Genomic DNA, 18,160 nt, shown 5'->3' on the forward strand with positions numbered 1-18,160 from the left:
CTCTCATTACACATGTGACATCTTAGGTCTCTTCATAGCCCCCTGCTTTAGTATGTGCTGTCTTTCATGTGTGTTTCCTGATGCTTTTTTATTCTTAGAATTGTATCGTTTTTAACTAAGCTACAGAACAGAAAATGTGAAAAAAAATGCATAATGTTACTGCATAGCATTGCAATGTTTCTTGTAATGCATCATTTGTTTAGAAAGAGATTTTAATTTTATCTAATAACAGCTGCATGGAACAATTTAATGCCATACTATTAATAAGAGGAAGCATATTGTTAGCTATGCATGATATTCATACCAACCACCAGCAATGACTTAGAATGGGAGAAATGGGATCACTAAAATTCATAGAATGGTTTGCAAGCCTTTTATTAAGAGGAATTTACCACCTGTCAAATTCTCATCTTAGCTCAGGTCAGTTGCTCAGTTTTGCACAATATATGGCATGAATGAGATACAGAAAATAGCACGGGAATGTCCTTAAATAATCTTATACCAAAACATTTTACAGCATTATATTGCTCACATACTCTCTAAATAGCATGCAAGTCATATTATCAATTACCAAGCCACTTTTAATCAATTGGAGCATTGAGATACTTGCGAATTCCAAGCATCTGAATTTTCATCTCTTACAAAAATGTTCACTGAAATCTATACAGTTGTCCATTCACAGTAGCAGATACAAAGATGAAAACTGGAATTTTGTTTTCTTTGCAGCAAGGCTACTTATACTACTTATATTTACAGATACGGTACTCATAAAATAGAATTTCTTTCTATTCATTTCTATTCTATTTCAACTCATGAAAACCTCATGGAAAGACGGATGTAGCTCTCTTAGCAAAAGTATAGAAATGATTGCCATTGCTTTCTTCTTCTTCTTCTTCTTCTTCTTCTTCTTCTTCTTCTTCTTCTTCTCCTTCTCCTTCTCCTTCTCCTTCTCCTTCTTCTTCTTCTTCTTCTTCTTCTTCTAAAATCCCAGTTTATCCTACAGCATTGACATTTGCTGAAGATTCCCATCAAGTTCTAATCAGGTCTTGACCCTCTGTAGTTAAGAGCTAAGGCAAGATTTGTTAAGGTCTCCCAACTTGCCAAGACACAGACATCCATACTTCTATAAAATATATTCCAGTTCTATGTAGCTTTCATCCTGATTTATATGCTTTCATTCCAATTTATAGAGAGAGACATTTATACATTGTTAATTAGGATAAGAATAAAAATATACATTCACATTGTCCTACTTGCCTAACATAAAAATATGTTTTTCTATATACAATCATACACATTAAAAATGATCTCAGTTTGCAAAGTGATCATCCTGGTCAAAAATGACATCACACAAAAGAAGCACTATATAAGAGAAATATTTGCAAAAATCATGTATATTAGACAAACTTCACCCAAAACTCATTTTTAGAGAACTGTGCTTCAAACTATACACAACTGACTAAACATTCTCATTAAGCAGACTTCTCAAAAAAGAGAAACGGAAGGAAACCTCCCTCCCCTCCCCAATTTGATAGATTCGTGAAAAACAGAAAAGCCACAATGGTCATATTCTTTCATTTCTAATGGGGACTAAGATTAGCAAAGTTTCATTGTTGTATCAAATATGTAAGTAAAAACTGGGAGGTGTGTCCTGTGATATGAGATACAAACAAATAAAAGCATACTTTATTTTCAGCATTTTGACACTATGAGAAAACAGGAGTCACTATCCAAACTCAACAAACTGACCTTTCATCAGCCCAGCCCTCCACAAATCATTTGGTTTAACAATCATCACCAAATGCATATTCCTTCATCTCTCTCGGCTTGGCAGGGATTTCTAAGTTTTTCCATATGAGTACTGTTTATTTAGCGTATTGATTCACCCAGCTGCTTCAGTTTATATATATGGACCTTTAAAGTCAGGATGGAGAAGAAGGTTCTCTCCACTTTGCAGGAAACAAAACACTCTTTATTGAATGGGCTAGCATACATTAAGCTGCAAACCCACAGAAATGTGCATCTGAGAAGGAAATAAAAGTGAGTTATTCTTAGAAGGGATTTCTGTAGGATGTTGGTTTAAACATGGAATTATTACCTATTGTGGGGGGGAAATAACAGATAGGCTATTATTGCTTCACTAGTCATATTTCTTTGGGAAAAATATAAAATTTGTAGAAAGAAGTGCAAATGATATACTATATTGATGGCTGACCATGCTTTGTAACAATTTTGGAAGAATATATCTTCCCAAAGAACTTCACATTTATAATTTTTTAAAAAATTGCATAAGAATTCCAATTGTATGCATAGATAATGCATAGAGATAGAGGCAGCCCTTACTAAAAAAAAAAAAAAAAAACCAGACCAAGCAATGGATGGTCTTTATCAGCTCAACACAGATCAACCTGGATACCATCCAGCAGGCTTCAAGAGGAGGAGTCTGTGATGGAAACCGATTCAGAAATAACTTTAGATTACTCAAGTAATAACCCAAATCACACAGTAGAAAAAATTATAGTAAATCACAGGGCAAATGTTACCATATTGATCAGGACACTTAAATACAGTCTAATGAGAGAGATAATGCCTTCAGAGATGGTTATGATTATAAAATACACCAGAGTGAAGGGTTCCCATGCTCAAAAGAGACAGAACTGCATCTCCACAGGGTAAAAGACAGTTGAGAGATTTATGATAGGACATTATTTTGATTCTTACATGTGTTTTTAAAGCAGAGCAAATGTAACTTTGGAAGTTTGCGTTGGAGAAATGATGTAAGGAAAAAAAAAGGTCAAAGCCTCCTCTTTCAATTAGTAATGTACAGTACTCTCAGGAGTTGGATATCTCTTATGTTATGTAGTTTGAGCCTACCCCTGTAGGTTTTCTTTTATAATTTGCTATTCTGAATATTCTATTTACGAACCAAATCTTCCTCTTTGCCAGGATCTTTCCTAAATTATCACATTTAAATTTAAATTGACACCCACGTTCCTTATATCTATTTGATTTGTATTTGGTATTAATAATTTATTTATTCCTTCACCTAAGCTTTTCAATTGTTTCTATAAACAATAGATTTGAAATATTTAGGTCAGGAATTCCTTTCTATCACTGTTCACTACTACTAGCAATAGCACTTAGACTTATATATCACTTCACAGTGCTCTACAGCCCTCTTTAAGTGGTTTACTGAGTCAGCATATTGGCCCCAACAATCTGGGTCCTCATTTTACCGACCTTGGAAGGATGGAAGGCTGAATCCTATATTTTGTTTTTGAATCTAGATTCCACCTTTGAACAATAAAAAAGTATAATGCCACTTTTCATAAGCTTCTGAAAACAAAGTAAATATGTTTCTTTTACTGGGCACCAGAAAACAGTTTTCTGAGCTACTAACCACTAGGCAGATACATATATGAAAGCTAACTCTCATTTAACAGGACAAAATTAAATTGTAACTTTTCTTGTTTTTAAAAAACTGGAAAATTCATTCTGTGATAGATTAAGCTGGAAAGCTTGCAACACATTGGATTATCCAATAACTGATAACAGAGGTTTGCTCTTAGAAATAATGGGTCATTTTTTTTCTCAATCAGAGCATCTGGTGGTTCTGAAATAAATGTGGCCTATATCTAAGTCTTTTGAAAGAAGATTGGTTTCTTTCCTAACTTTGAAGTCAAGATCACAATGATTTGTCTGGAATGTTGACTGAAGTTCTTACTTTAGCAGTCATTTGGGGTACCCAGCCATTATCTGGATAGATAAAGAACAGTTGAATAGTGAAACTAATTAGAATTCAGCAGGATACTTTTAAAATGTATACCAACGCCATCAAATGTAGCATCTTTATTATTAAAAGGAATGTGCCGAGGCAGAAGTCCAAAATTGTCTATATATGCCAGGGCTTGCTACCACTCCTCTTTATAATGTAGCATCTTTAAAAAGTGACATAATACAAGATATAATTGTTTTAAACATACATTTTAACAAATGTGTGTGGTTAATTTCTGCTTGCAGAAAAGTTATTTACACTTTGATTTAGAACCTATGGAAAGTTTACAAAATTTCAAAATAAAAAATAGATATTGAAAAGAATGGTTAGTTTGGGAGGATTACTGTAATCTACAGCCATAAATACATATATATTATTCACACTTATAAGTAGTTTTGCATCTGAACTGAAGATAGAGGTCATAAGAACAATGGTTATAATCAACTTGTTACATTGCTCTCTACGTTGGGAGTGGTAAGCAGAAGTAGATACAAAGCTTCAAAAATTTATTCAGTTATTTTTACATAAGATACAAACTGAGAATATTTTTCTAAGGCAAATATATACTTCTTCTGTAACATTAGTTATCTTGTAGTAAGATGGGTGGGCAACAAATTTAATAAAGATGAATGAATGAATGAATGAATGAATGAATATTACATTAGGGTTATATTTTGTAACTTGGTATCATCTGGAGGCACTGAGTGATAGTTGCAGCCCACTTTGTCAGCAGCTTTGCTGGTCAGGAATTCAACATATCTACAGAGCACTAGTTTGCATTAGATCAAGGGTGTCAAACTCGCAACGTCAGGTGACGTGTTACGCCATATTGCAACTTTTTTTCAATTGCCAGCAATGGGGTGGGCACAGTTTTGGCATGACACATTCAGCCCATGGACCGGCAGTTTGATGGACTTGGTTAAGCTAAATGGAATACTTTATCAAGCTGTACAATTTCTGATCATTTTAATATAGGGGCTTTCAAGTCAGACATGTGTCACATGAGGGTGGATTTCTTGTAAGAATCAACATGATCTTCCAGTTGTAAACTGAAGTTGAGAATGTGCAGATTTACTGCTTCAGCTGCTGTTTTTAAGAACTAGCCCACAATCTTGGTTAGTAGTGTTTGCACTAAGTGTCTTTAGTAACCAGCAATATATTAACCAGCATTCTTCCCCAAATAAACTGGCATAATACCATTAAAATCTAAAAAGGGGAATATAGAAAATAAATTGACTAGTAAAAACCCATTTTTATTGAATGAAAAAAAAATGAATACAACTGAATTGAACAGAAATGACTCGCACAACATTTCCAGTTAAGTAATGGGTTGTTAGAAAGACCTAATGCTTCCTATTTTGATTTGTAAATTTGAGGAACTAATGATAAATTAATGGACCATGTATCAGACCTGAAATAATGAAGCAATAACAAAATTAAAAGGCCAAAAAGAACAGCTAGAGGGCAAACATGCCATCTTGTGGTAGAATAGAATACACAATAGACAAATATGAAATTGCTGTTTTAGTGACCATATCAAGGAAGATAAATCTAATATGTGCCTAATCAGTCACACTAAAATCATTACCTTCTTTCCTGTTCCAGAATATGAATCTATATGTCCTCCTGACAATGAAGACAATTAACCAGTGGAATAGCTTGCCCCCAGAAATCGTGGGTGCTCCATCACTGGAGATGTTTAAAAAGAGGCCAGACAGTCACTTGTCTGAGATGGTATAGGTTCTCCTGCTTGAGCAGGGGGCTGGACTAGAAGATTTTCAAGGTCCCTTCCAGATTCTATTCTATTCTATTCTATTCTATTCTATTCTATTCTATTCTCTCAATATTTTTGTTTCTAGAAGCTCAGACATGGAGAAGTCTTCTCCAGCCTGGGTGTCTTTAGATATGTTAGAATTATATCCTGCATAAATCTATGTGTACAGAGAGAGACTTTAATTATGTTACCATATTTGGGCCATAATCCCATTAGCATGTACCTTGAAGACATTTTAAGGACATGGACAATACTGACTAAAAAATAATACATACAGTACATACGGGCTAACTACATTCTGAAAATCCATAAATTGGATTTGACAGCCAATGTGTTCTTTACCATATGGGGATGGTAAAGTTCATTTCATACTATAATTCATGTAGGGGAACCTAAATTTGTAGAAACAATATTGCTTTCAGGCATTACATTTGTGTATTATTACTGTAGCTTATTGGTTAGTTTTGAGATAGCATCGCTGAAATGAAGTCTACATTGAAATCTTATGCATCCATATTTAGGAATAAAATCTTTAGTGTATAGAGCTTCCTTTGAACACAAGATTGGGTAGCAAAGCATCTAACAGGATACCTGCATCCAGTACAGTTCCCCTCTCTCCCTAGATCTGCCTTGATATTGGCCAGTCATCCTGTAGTATTCAATGTAAGGTATTATTCTGCTCCTGAACCAACATTTCCTATTGCAAATTCACATTAGCTATACCTTTGAACCAAGTAATGACTGGACATCTCCTTAGTATATATTTCCTTGATTTTTGTATGATATTTTGTGATAGCTAAATATTAGTAGTTTTAGGAATAGTTCTCTTACAGTCTTGTTTTCATCTCATTCTTTGTCTAATTCTATTTTTCTTTTTAATCAGTTTTTCTCTAACTAGTGTTTAATTAGAAGTATAGGTAATCCACGTTACGATAGTTCATTTAGTGACCGTTTGAAGTTATGACTTAACCCCCCCAAGTCCCAAAATTACGAATGTTGCAGCACCACAGCAGTCATTCGCACTTACAAATGACCGCAGAGACTCTGCAAAATTTGCCCTGCCTATTGCTACCGATCTTGCCTGATCTCATGGTACTTTAGGCCTCTGTTCTCTGCAAAGGGAGGCCTGGACGAGAACTGCAGGAAAAAGCTTTGCAAACAGAGGGAAGGCCTGAAGCACTGAGCGGATCTGGTATTTTTAATGCCTAAGTATGGTACAGAAGCTGAAGCATAGTCTTGGCCACTAATACCTTATATTGGTCATCCAACTCCAGTGGGCACTGGGCAGCATACAAAATAAGGATAAAAATAAAGACAGCTAAAAACATTGAATAGCTCTGGAGCTAGCCTTAACACCATTAGCCTAGTAGAAAAGATGTGTATTCCAAGATAGATTGCTGTGCAACAGCACTCCAAGCTAGTGGTGCTCAATTGGAATCCCATTAATTGTCATTTGTGCCATTTTATGGTGGTGTCAAGCAAATGCTAGAACTCTTTGTTTTTTGTTCATTAATAATCTTCTAGGCAGAAAAAACTAGTGCCCTTCTCATTCCTACCTGAGAAACATACATGGGAATCATATAATCTGCATATAAAAGTGCCAAAAATCACTAGTTCTATCAAAACAGGAAGATGATGAGCAGGGACCATGAGCAGCTGTATTATTGGATTAATGTAGAAATTGAAAAGGGGGACAGTATACCGCCTTGCCTTTCCCCTCTTTCGGCTGGGATAGCTTCAGAGAGATGACCTTGAGGAAAGATCTAGTTCTTAGTTAAAAACTAGTAACTTTAAAGAGACCAAAGTTTGAGCATGCTATTCTGTTTGGATATTAAGAAAAGCATGCAGCAAAATGGACTTCCTAATAAAATGTCAATCCAATTATATCAGAACAAATGCTGCAGCTATTTTGTTATTTATCTGTGCAGGACATCTGAATGCACTCTTATGTCTTCCTAAGAAACCTTTTACAATGATTGCTGTTTATGGTGGGAACAAATAGCAAACCATTTACGATCTTTCAAAACTAACATGGCTGTTATTATCTCACATTAGGGATAAAAAACAAAAATATTATCACTCCTGTGTAAATTTTAAAAAGCTTTCAACAGTCAGTGCAAGTATATCCTAACATTTGGCACAGATTTACAGTTAATCTCTGGGATGAAAAGGGGGAACAAAAATTAACACGAACCACCCTTTAAAAGTCTACACTATTAATCCATGAAAACAATTAAAATTCATGCATGGTTACCCTTGACAATTTCTGCCCACACACACCTTGGAATTTATATTAACATATTTAAAAATGTATGTGTCTCTATTATCTATTTTTAAGCTGAACTGATATATTCCAATCATTAGATTTATGATTCAGTACATGCTAATTATTAGAACTTACTCAGTGCAATCAGGATCATTCCAATGGAACAGTAAGACTGCACTTCTAATTTAACAGGTAGAAGAGTAACAATGGGAAGCATGCTTAAAATTTCAAACTCCTGCTAGTAACAGGCTTATAAGGTACCAAGCTTTTGCTGCCTTTAAACAAAGAGTAATTGGTTTTATAGGATATCTCTTTGCATTATTCCCAGAGACGCTGTTAGTCTCTAATAACAAAAAAGATCGGGAATGTTAGTCTAGTTATAAATTTCATGTTTCTAAATGAAGACACCAGCATAATGCATTTTTGTAACTGATTCAGATCTGAAAGAAAATGCTTGTACAAAGAGCTGCATCTCTGCCAATATTTCAAAGAGCAATTAAATCTTAGCTTTTCTATAGATTTTGGAAATAGAATTTATGTAAATTTACCTGTTCTTGAAGTATTAAATGGTTAGTTATTACTGTATGATATTCTAACCTAATTGGCAATGGTTAGCCATTTCTTTGTATTGAAGCAGCAAAGCGGTGTAAAACATCATGTCAATACAGATTTTGTTTTATTCAACATACCCCATTCTATCCATACATAATATACAAGCATATGTACATACGTTATGTATCAAATTATAGCTTGATGAATAGTAGCTGTTTTTTCCATTTCTAAAGAAGAAAAAAATAAAGACAAACCAGCATGATGTGTTCTATTTAGATGAACAAAATGTGCTACAACATAATGAGAAATCTGTGATGACTAATCCCACCTAGATTTATTTGGAACATAAAAGGCATTTCAGTGTGGCAAATTACATGTAGCTTCTATTCTATTCTTCATTACAGAATAAAGTAATAAATAAGCACAAAGACTTACAATAAAACTTAACTGAATTTTAAATTCCAGTTCAACTATATATTTTTTATTTTTACTGAAACATTTACATCATTGCATTCAAGTATTTTGATTTTTAAAGAACATTCCTGATATTTAAAAAACAATTCTTCTAAAATACAATGGCAAACCTTTAAATTATGTAACTTTTGCCACTTTATTTTGTAAAGTATCTAGTACAGTCAATTTATTTCTAGGTTTTCTTTTTAGTTAAGAATTTCTTGCCATGTTAGTTTGTATTTTCTGGAAGAGTTTTTTATTCTTGAATATTTCAAAGTACAGTAAAAAAAAAACATTGGAACAATACAAGCTAAGAAATATGTATGGATATAGCCTCTGCCAGTATATTACACATAATATATCAATATCTTAAACTAGTAGACAATTACATGGCTGCTACAATACATAAAAGATTCAACTGTAATGCTCTGAAAACCATAAGGTATCCAAAGCAATCATCTTTTCCACAAAAAGTGGATGATGTACATTCCAATCTAAGCTGCCAATCAAAGTAAGAAACTGTATGCAGTATACAAAACAGAAAGGACAAAAACACAGACAAGATTATTGGAATTTCAATTATTTAGAATGTTTGAGATTAAAAATATTGTAAAAGGACCAACGTGGGCATATTTACAAGATTTCCTAGAAATTTATTCAACTTTAGAGATTTTGTTTTTGTTTCTCAAGTGTCTGTAGTCTTAATTAGAAGACTGAGTAGAGTTTTATAATTTGTGACTAGACTCTTGCAGTAATCCAACAATTTTACAGCAATAGTCATATTTTTCAGCCAATATTGTGAAGCATTGCAAAACTTGATTCCACTGCAGATAACCGTTGTTCTAGTGCTTTCAGTATTGTTTCTGCCTGTTAAATACAATTTTTAAAAAATCAATTTAATATACCATTTTTCTCCTACTTCATCAGTACAATCTGAGGACAGTCAGAGCGGATACTACCTTTCATTCCCCTATCTTATAACTGATATAATAGGGATTTGGAATTGCATGATACATTGATCTCAAATCAGCATTGTGCAAAAAGCTTAAGCAGTTGCATGAACATATAAAACTAGTGCTAATATATGTTTAATCAGAAAAACAATTATATTTTCATACAAAAGTACAAAGGAAAGAATAAAGAAATGTATTTCTTTTCCACCCAAATTTTCCCTTAGCTGCTATTGGCAGAATTTTACTTATGTATGAATAAAAGATTTTAAGAATCCATCATAATACATCTAAATAAATAAGGATGAAAGGCAAAATATAAATACAGAATAATTATCTTACCCTTCCTAATGATTCTTCTAAATTAGCTCGACTTTCAAGTGTGAGAGGTTCCTCATCAATGTCAGCTTTTTGTTCTGATGACCCTAAGGTATAACTTAGACATTTATAGTTATAAGTAGCATAACAATCATTTATGGGAACAATCATAACTATAGAACTTACTGCAATAGAATCCGTCAATGGCAGTGATTAAGGAAAAGAAAACAATTCTCATTTTTCTGTAGTAGTAATGATTAACACTAATATTACTAATGAGTCTTATGAATTCAAAACCTAAGTAAATGATCAACCAATTCAATGTCATTTTAAAAAGAATGTCCAGAAGACCCTTGTAACTTTCTGTTTTCACTTGTTCACTAAGAATATTTGATTTTTATTGGTCAAGTGTTTCTGAAAATAAAGAGGACTGATTCCCACCCAAGTATGGAGATTTGCAGGACAGCTGTGTTAATCTATGGTAGCAAAAAATCACAAAGAATGTAGTAGCATCTTTCCAACATATTTTGATTAACATTTATTACATTTTTATTAAAAGGCATAAGATTCTGTGAGCTGTGTTTTAATGACATTAGTTAATTGAAAAATGTGCTATTAAATTATTATTTTTTTTCATTTACAGATGGCTCTATTTTATTCCCACATTGAGATTTAGAACCAAAAATTTTAAAAAAGAAAAACCATTGTGATTAGAATTATGCAAACACCAAAATTCTAAGTAAACAATATATACACAATGTCAACAGTGTTAAAGTACTACTATAGATATGTGATTATAACTCCTTATCTCTGGAACTTATATAGACTTATTTTTTCATAAAGAGATGGATATAATATTTGAGGGAGAAAGAAGAAATGAAAGAATCTCAGTGCTTGAAATCAAACAAAAACGAGGGCTGCCATTTCTGATGTATTTTTCTTCTTCCACAAAACAGTAGCACAAAAAATGATGCTTCATAAATTTAAAGCAATAGGTAATAAATATTATTCCATTAGACTTGAAACATTCCATTTGCCTTTGCAGCAAAATAAAAATCTGTAATTGAAGAAGTTAAATCTCTGAAGTAACCAATTCTACTTAAGACAGTGGTTCTCAACCTTTTTAATGCCACGACCCCCAACCGGTCGTAAGTCGAGGACTACTCAACCGGCCGTAAGTCGAGGACTACTCAACTGGTGCAGCACCGTTTGCAGAATGGGACTTTTGGCGGGCTCAGCAGGGCAGAGACAGCCTGGACAATTCCTATTGGCTTTTGAAAGCCAATAGAATTAGACTCTATTCAAGAGAGTCTATTCTATTGGCTTTCAAAAGCCAATAGAATAAAAGGGAGTAGCACAGCTAAGGAAAGGGGGGGGGGAAATGGCGGACTGCGTTGTTTGGCGACTCCTGTGAAATGGTCGTTCGACCCCAAATGGGGTCCCGACCCACAGGTTGAGAACCACTGACTTAAGAGATTATAAGGAAAATGTGATTAGCAAGTTCCATTGTAAGTTCACTTACCTTTCTAGAGAGTCTATGTTTAAGCAAAACAAATCTCGTTTATAGTCAAGATGTCTTGGGGTACATCTATAAATGTTTCCAAGGTTCAGGTTGCAGCCAGAGCAAAACAAGGTTTCAAGAATACTGTAAAGCAAAACATCAGATTTTTAATAATATGCTCTAATTTAGATTTCCTGCAAATGAAGCAAATAATACTGAAAGTTCCTGGAGAAACAGACATAATCTCTTACAGATTTTATCCTCACATTCAGGGTTTGATCTCCCATTTTCCTTCCTCTTGCCTCTTGATTTCAAAAAAATGAAAAAAATGTACTATGTTGTGATAATGAATTGGTCTAACACAAATATTACTATTAGTTTGCTGGATTCAGATAAATTAAACAGTAGGGCATCTAAATATGGTTACTATTAAACTACATGGGCATGTCAAACAAAAAAACCCCACTTTGATCAAAAATAATCAGCTACACCAACGTGAAGTTCTGCTATAGGTCAATTATAACTTTCATTCTGAAGTTCTAATCATAACTTACCAGCCAGTTTCACCTGCCTGGCTTGAAAGTTTTTGCTCTTTGTGTACTGAGACATTGAGTGTAACACCTGAAATGTGAAAGGTACACATCAAAGCAGCAGAAACAAAATGTTCTCTTAAAAAGGCAGGCCACTTTAACAAACCAAAGAATACAGAAAGCAATGTCAAGATTGTATGATAGTCTTCGGGCCAAGAAAGATAACAAAGCTTTTGGTTTAACAATTAAAGCATTTATATTCCATTCCAAGGGGGGGGGCATAAAAACCGCCATTCAAATGAATATGTAACATAGAAAACTAAAAGTGAGTTAAAAAAAAACAATACAATGCAGTGAAACAGCATATGCAACCTAAGCAACAGATAAACCAGCTTTGTTGAACATGAAATTTGTTGCAGATCACAAATTCAAACTGCAACTTAACTTGGGTTTGGGATTCCGCAACTGAAGTTCAACAATCAACAAACATTATTGAGTTCTTAGAAAAAAAGAAATCTAAATAATCTGAGAATGGGAGAAAAGTTTAGCCTAGAAGAGACTGTTGCCGACTACAGGTAGTCCTCAACTTACAACCACAATTGAGCTCACAACTGGTTGTTAAGTGAGACATTTGCTAAGTGAATTTCGCCCCATTTTACGCCCTTTCTTGCCAGTTATCTTGCCAACTTATCACTGCAGTTGATAAGTTGGTAACATGGCTGTTAAGGAAATCTGGCTTCCCCCTTGATTTTGCTTGTCCAAAGGTTGCAAAAGGCAACCACGTGACCTTCGGAAACAGCAACCGTAAGTACGAACCAGTTGCGAAGCATCTGAATTTTGATCACACGGATCATGGGGAGGCTACAAAGGTTGTAAAGGTGATAATGGACGTAAGTCACTTTTTTTGAGAACGGTCACTCAATGAACTGTTGTAAGTCGACGACTACCTGTACTACGTTACTTGTTAACAGAGAACCGCAACCAGAGAAAGACATGAATGACAGAAAGTCTTTGGCCACTGCCTAAACCACAAGCAGGCCGTACGCGCCTCGAGGAATGGAACGGAGTGCTCGCGCACGCGTGGGAAAAGAATTTCGACCAACCGCGCGCAGCGTTGCTAGGTAGCCGCGCGCGTTTCCCCCCCCCCCCACTGACTCTTAAGCAGGATGCAATTGGTGTCCTCGTCGTTAGTCTCCCAGCTGAGCGTGTCTCCTACAGGCCGTTTGCATCCGGCGCAGAGGAACACCATAGGCAGGTCCTCTGCACCCGGCCCTTCCTGGTTATCGGGCCCTAGTTTGTCAGAAAATGTTTCCATCGGCAGAGAGCTTTCTTCAAATGGAAACGCCGCCATTTTTTTTCCAAGCCACCCGCGCCGAACTCCGCCTCCTCTCTTGCCTCAGTACCGGAAATAATGGGCGGCCCCTCTCTACAAGGTTGTTTCGTTTTCTTTCCCAAGGAGAGGAGGCAGAAGCAGTCGCGGGGCAGGAGAAAGGAGGGAGAATTTGTGCGCATGCGCACTAACTCACGCTCTCCCGCCACCTGCAAAGGCCTGCGTTGATGGATTCGCGGTGGAAGCTGTTTGAACGCGAACAGCTTAGAGCTGAGCTTGATGGTTTGCGAGCGCGTTTCGCCTGAAGAACGAGAAATATGGACGCCAGTTTCATTTAGTTCTGAATCGTGGCTTGCATTTAGATTGTACTATTCTCTAATGCACTACTGTACTATTTTTTAAAAAAAACCGCGTAAATGTATAAAAAAACAAAAGAAATTTGTGATAAAGCCTAAACGTGTGTTACAGGTAGTCGTGGGGACCCTGCTGGGCCTCTCAAACGTTTATACTTCTTGGGATTCAGATAGCTGAATCACCCAAACCCTACCCCAAAATGAAGTTTTTAATTAAATCTATTATGTAACTCTTGTCAAATTTCTATCAAGAGACTTGACAAGCAGCATCTGATATTCTAAAATGAATTTAAACAGTTGTTTAACAATCTGAATTTAAAATATTTTGTACCGTTGGCATTAGATTCTAGCACAAACAAACAATAACAGAGGGGGCCATGGCTCATACAAGAGACATTCAGTGTCATTTTAGCATTTGGCAGCTGTTACAGCAGAAATGAAGGTCAGCCTGAATAGTTCTGCTATGTCAAGGTAATTAAGGATGTCAAATCAGAAATTATTCACACAATTACAGCGTGTCATTATGGAAACACTGTAGTTTTGTGCTGGATCTATTAGAGTACCAAGCTACCTTGGTTGTATTACTGAAATGACTAATGCAACAAATTATACTGTGCCCTATGAATATTACCTGGATTACTTTGATCTACCTCCAGTTGATGCAAGTAATTTGAAAGCCAACAGATGTAAGTACTGCTGTTCTTTCCACTATGTAGGAATAAATATTTTATCCCCCCTTAAATGAAAGGGTAAGTCATTCAGTTATAAATATCTTAGGGTAGGAGAAATCTAGCTCAGGGAAACCTTGAATTCTAGGGGTGGAGATACGTGTAATCTTCCCTGCCTTCATAGGGGCAGGTTTTTGATGGCAGTGTTACACCTGGAATACAAAGGAAATAGATCCTAAGCATGTTTTATTTAAACAAAAATGTATTTAATTTTAATGGGTTGAACTAGAAAAATATCTCTTGAAAGTAACTAGGCACACACCTGCAACTTTAGTTATGTTTAAGACTGTCAAAATCAACATTTAACTTTCACTACTACTGTACCTTAATACGTATTGATCTCAGTAAGTCTCAGCCAAACTGAGGATGATAGCTTCCATTTGTAGTGGAAATGTTGCATACATTTTAAATATAGCACTGAAGACAACCTCTTGAATAATTAAACAATAAAGGCCATGTATATTATATGTATATAAATATGCTGATATTTATATTTATTTGAAGAGTTCTAATTTATTTTTCAACAGATTCAATTGTCATAGGCTTTTGGATTGGACTTGTTTCTTTTGTGGCATTTCTCTTCTTCATTTTGTTCTACATGTCTCGATCTGGTAGAACATCCATGAAGTGAGTGAAATATCTTTTATTCTACAAATGGTTTTGTAGTTATAAAGTTTGTACAGCTCTAGAAAAATTGGTATACTGAAAATAGAAGCTGGAAGGGACTTTGGACGTGCTCCTAGTCCAGCCCCGTTCAAGCAGGACGACCTATACCATCTCAGACAAATGACTGTCTAGCCTCTTCTTAAAAATCTCCAGTGATTTCTGGAGGCAAGCTGTTCCACTGGTTAATTGTCCTTACTGTCAGGAAATTTCTCCTTAATTCCATCCAGGTTGCTTCTCTTTGATCAGTTTCCAACCATTGTTTGTTGTCCTGCCCTCTGGAGCTTTGGTGAATAGTATGACCCCCTCTTTTTGGTAGCAGCCCCTCAAATACTGAAATACTGCTATCATGTCTCCCCAACTTACATATAATTTAATAAACCACTGGATTTAAACAGTGGTGGGATTCAGCCAGTTTGCACCAGTTTGGCAGAACCGGTAGCTAATCTTTTGTTGCCAAAGCCCAGAATGGACTTCCAGAAGCACATCCGCACAGAAATCCGGTTGTTCACATATTTGAATCCCACCACTGGATTTAAAATATAACAGTAAATTAAACATAGTTAGGAGAGTTCCTAATTATTTTCAAATCAGTTTTTCTGAAAATACTTTTTCAGCACTTCTTAACGATGGTAAAGTCCTTGTGATGCTTAAGAGTATTTCAAGATACAAATAAATAAACCCAAGCAATTTGTATATTTATCACATGCATTTAGTATTGGAAATGTGCCCAATAACCAAAGAAATTTGTTTGAACCTCAAGAAAAGATATTGAATGGTATCTATTGAATACTGCAGACCTATCAAATTCCTATAAACTTCCTCACTCCCTTCTACAAAATTGGCAGGTTAGATCCAAATTTATTCATGTCAGTTTACTTTAGTTAGAAGATTAGTTTTAACTAAAGTAAATTGAAATAAATTTGGATCTAATCTGCCAAATTTAGTGCTGTTTTATTTTAAAGATTACAATGTTTTACAAAACTTCTACAAATTAGTTTTTACATCATTTTTTGTGGGAAGAATGTCTGCATATGTACTTTTAATTTATACATCTTTGATGTAGTGTTTTATAATTTACAGAATACATTGATCTTATAACCTATTTTACATAGACAACCTCTCAGAAAATGAAGCAATAGTTCCATACAGATAAATATTGTATTGCTGGGCATTGACCAAAGAAATATTACTGGGACTAAACATTACAGAGACATTGTTATTACAAACTTATTTAGCACTGAAACATGCAGTTGAAATCCTTACTGTTATAAAGTTCACTGTGATTTGAGCCAATAAATTACATGAAATTTGATTATCGGTTATTATTGTTCCTCATATGACCTGACAATACTTTAAAGATAGTCAAATTTAATTTAGCAATTTTGTTCCCAGGACTGGAGGATCCAAGAAGTTTCCATGGAATTATTCAGAAACTATTCATCAAAATCTTGTTAATAATGACACTGTACGAACATCTATAGATAACCAAGGAGAAGAAATTGAAGGGCTATGTTCAAATAATAGGTTACCATGTTACCATATGGATAATTCAGTGTAAAATCTTCTCACAAGTGAAATATGAAGCCTGCTACATATTAAAATAGTACAATGTGCTAGGAGGAATACCTTTGTAAAAAACATTTAATCATTCTTTTTAAAAAAATACTTTGGCTTTTTTGTTATATAATAATCATTGTAGTATCTAATACAAAAGGGTAGATTTAACAGAAAATAAATATGAAATCCACAATTTAATTTCTAAAAAAATATCAAATGATTTATACATAGATTAGACAAAATGTTGTTAACTTTACATATACAGTTTAGTGCCTCAAAATCATGCTTCAAATCATTTAGGAAATTGAACAAAACCAAAATCAGATGCTCTACTCTACTGAATTACTACTGGAAATATTACATTACTTGTATTTTTACATGATATACAATTGTTGTAAAAAAAACTGGCTGAATCTGCAGATTGACTTTTGTCCTAATTGAAAATAAATTGTGATTGAACAATATTTAAGACTAATTAAAATGTAGTTATGTTTGAGATTCAGTGAAACAAAATATAGTGGTTTTATATTATAAATTATTCACTTTCTAAAATACAAATATTTGTTATGTATGTATATGCAACATTAAAGTTGCACGTCCTTTTATCTGCCTAGAATATATCTATTAGAAGCAGCATTATTATAAAAATTTAAAAACATTTTTTTCTGTTTCTGTAATGCAATGTACACAATAGTGTTGGGCAAAATTTTCCAATGACAATATAGTTCATTTTCTAAGAATTACTGGAAATGTAATAATCAGGTTGGATCATTTTTTCCATTTTTGGTAGCAATGCTGCAAAACTCAACAACACTGAAAAACAATCTCTAATGGATTGAAACAATTTATAAAAGGTTAGTTTCCTTTCCAACCAATTTAATTAAATATATCAAAGTTTATATCCCCACAAAGTACACTGGAGCAGCTTTGTACATGTTAATTGCTGCAAGGACTCTTTACACTTCTGATAGAAAAGTACACAGAATTCCTTCCTAGAATAATGGCTAATTAAGCTGTAGGAGTATACCTCTATGTCCAAAATAACTTCCATATTTCTAAAGTAAATCTGACGCAGAATGTACTTCAACTTGGAAACCATTTAAGGATCATAATACCATATATGAGTGTGTACTACATCTAAAATTTCAATTCTTTTAGCATAAAGTGATAATATTCCAAATTTCAGTGATCTGTTTCAACAGAAATTACTATCATTCATTATATTACTTTCTGATTTATAATATGCTCATTTTACTGTTTATATATTACTTGGATTTTAAATATAATCATGTAGGATACTCAATTATATAAAACTAATATTGAAAATGTTTTAATAAATTTAATTTTAGCCAATTTGATTTGCTTGTAAATTCCTTATGATTCACTTCATTTTTTCCCTTTCCCCCC

General features: G+C 34.3%; 2 protein-coding genes across 3 annotated transcripts; one reads left to right on the forward strand and one right to left on the reverse strand.

The window, feature by feature from the left end:
* Positions 1-359: 359 nt before the first annotated feature.
* LOC120313397 (protein Mis18-alpha-like) lies at positions 360-13,612 on the reverse strand. 2 transcript variants are annotated; one of them, XM_039355302.1, is made up of 5 exons: positions 13,275-13,612; positions 12,144-12,210; positions 11,611-11,733; positions 10,113-10,206; positions 360-8,594 (listed from the first exon to the last, which is right to left on the reverse strand). In XM_039355302.1, exons 1-5 carry the CDS (start codon positions 13,468-13,470, stop codon positions 8,559-8,561), a joined length of 516 nt encoding a protein of 171 aa, XP_039211236.1. In that variant the 5' UTR covers positions 13,471-13,612; the 3' UTR covers positions 360-8,558. The 2 variants fall into 2 exon arrangements, with proteins under 2 accessions (XP_039211236.1, XP_039211235.1); XM_039355301.1 differs by having other exon boundaries at positions 360-9,687.
* A 742-nt stretch (positions 13,613-14,354) lies between these two features.
* Positions 14,355-17,157, forward strand: LOC120313398 (melanocortin-2 receptor accessory protein-like). The gene is made up of 3 exons (XM_039355303.1): positions 14,355-14,488; positions 15,058-15,157; positions 16,589-17,157. The coding sequence occupies exons 1-3, from the start codon at positions 14,392-14,394 to the stop codon at positions 16,752-16,754; spliced, it is 363 nt and encodes a 120-aa protein (XP_039211237.1). The 5' UTR covers positions 14,355-14,391; the 3' UTR covers positions 16,755-17,157.
* Positions 17,158-18,160: the final 1,003 nt, after the last annotated feature.

The sequence above is a fragment of the Crotalus tigris genome, unplaced genomic scaffold (genome assembly GCF_016545835.1).
Source record: "Crotalus tigris isolate CLP2741 ecotype Arizona unplaced genomic scaffold, ASM1654583v1 scf7180000018657.37498, whole genome shotgun sequence".
NCBI lineage: Eukaryota > Metazoa > Chordata > Lepidosauria > Squamata > Viperidae > Crotalus > Crotalus tigris.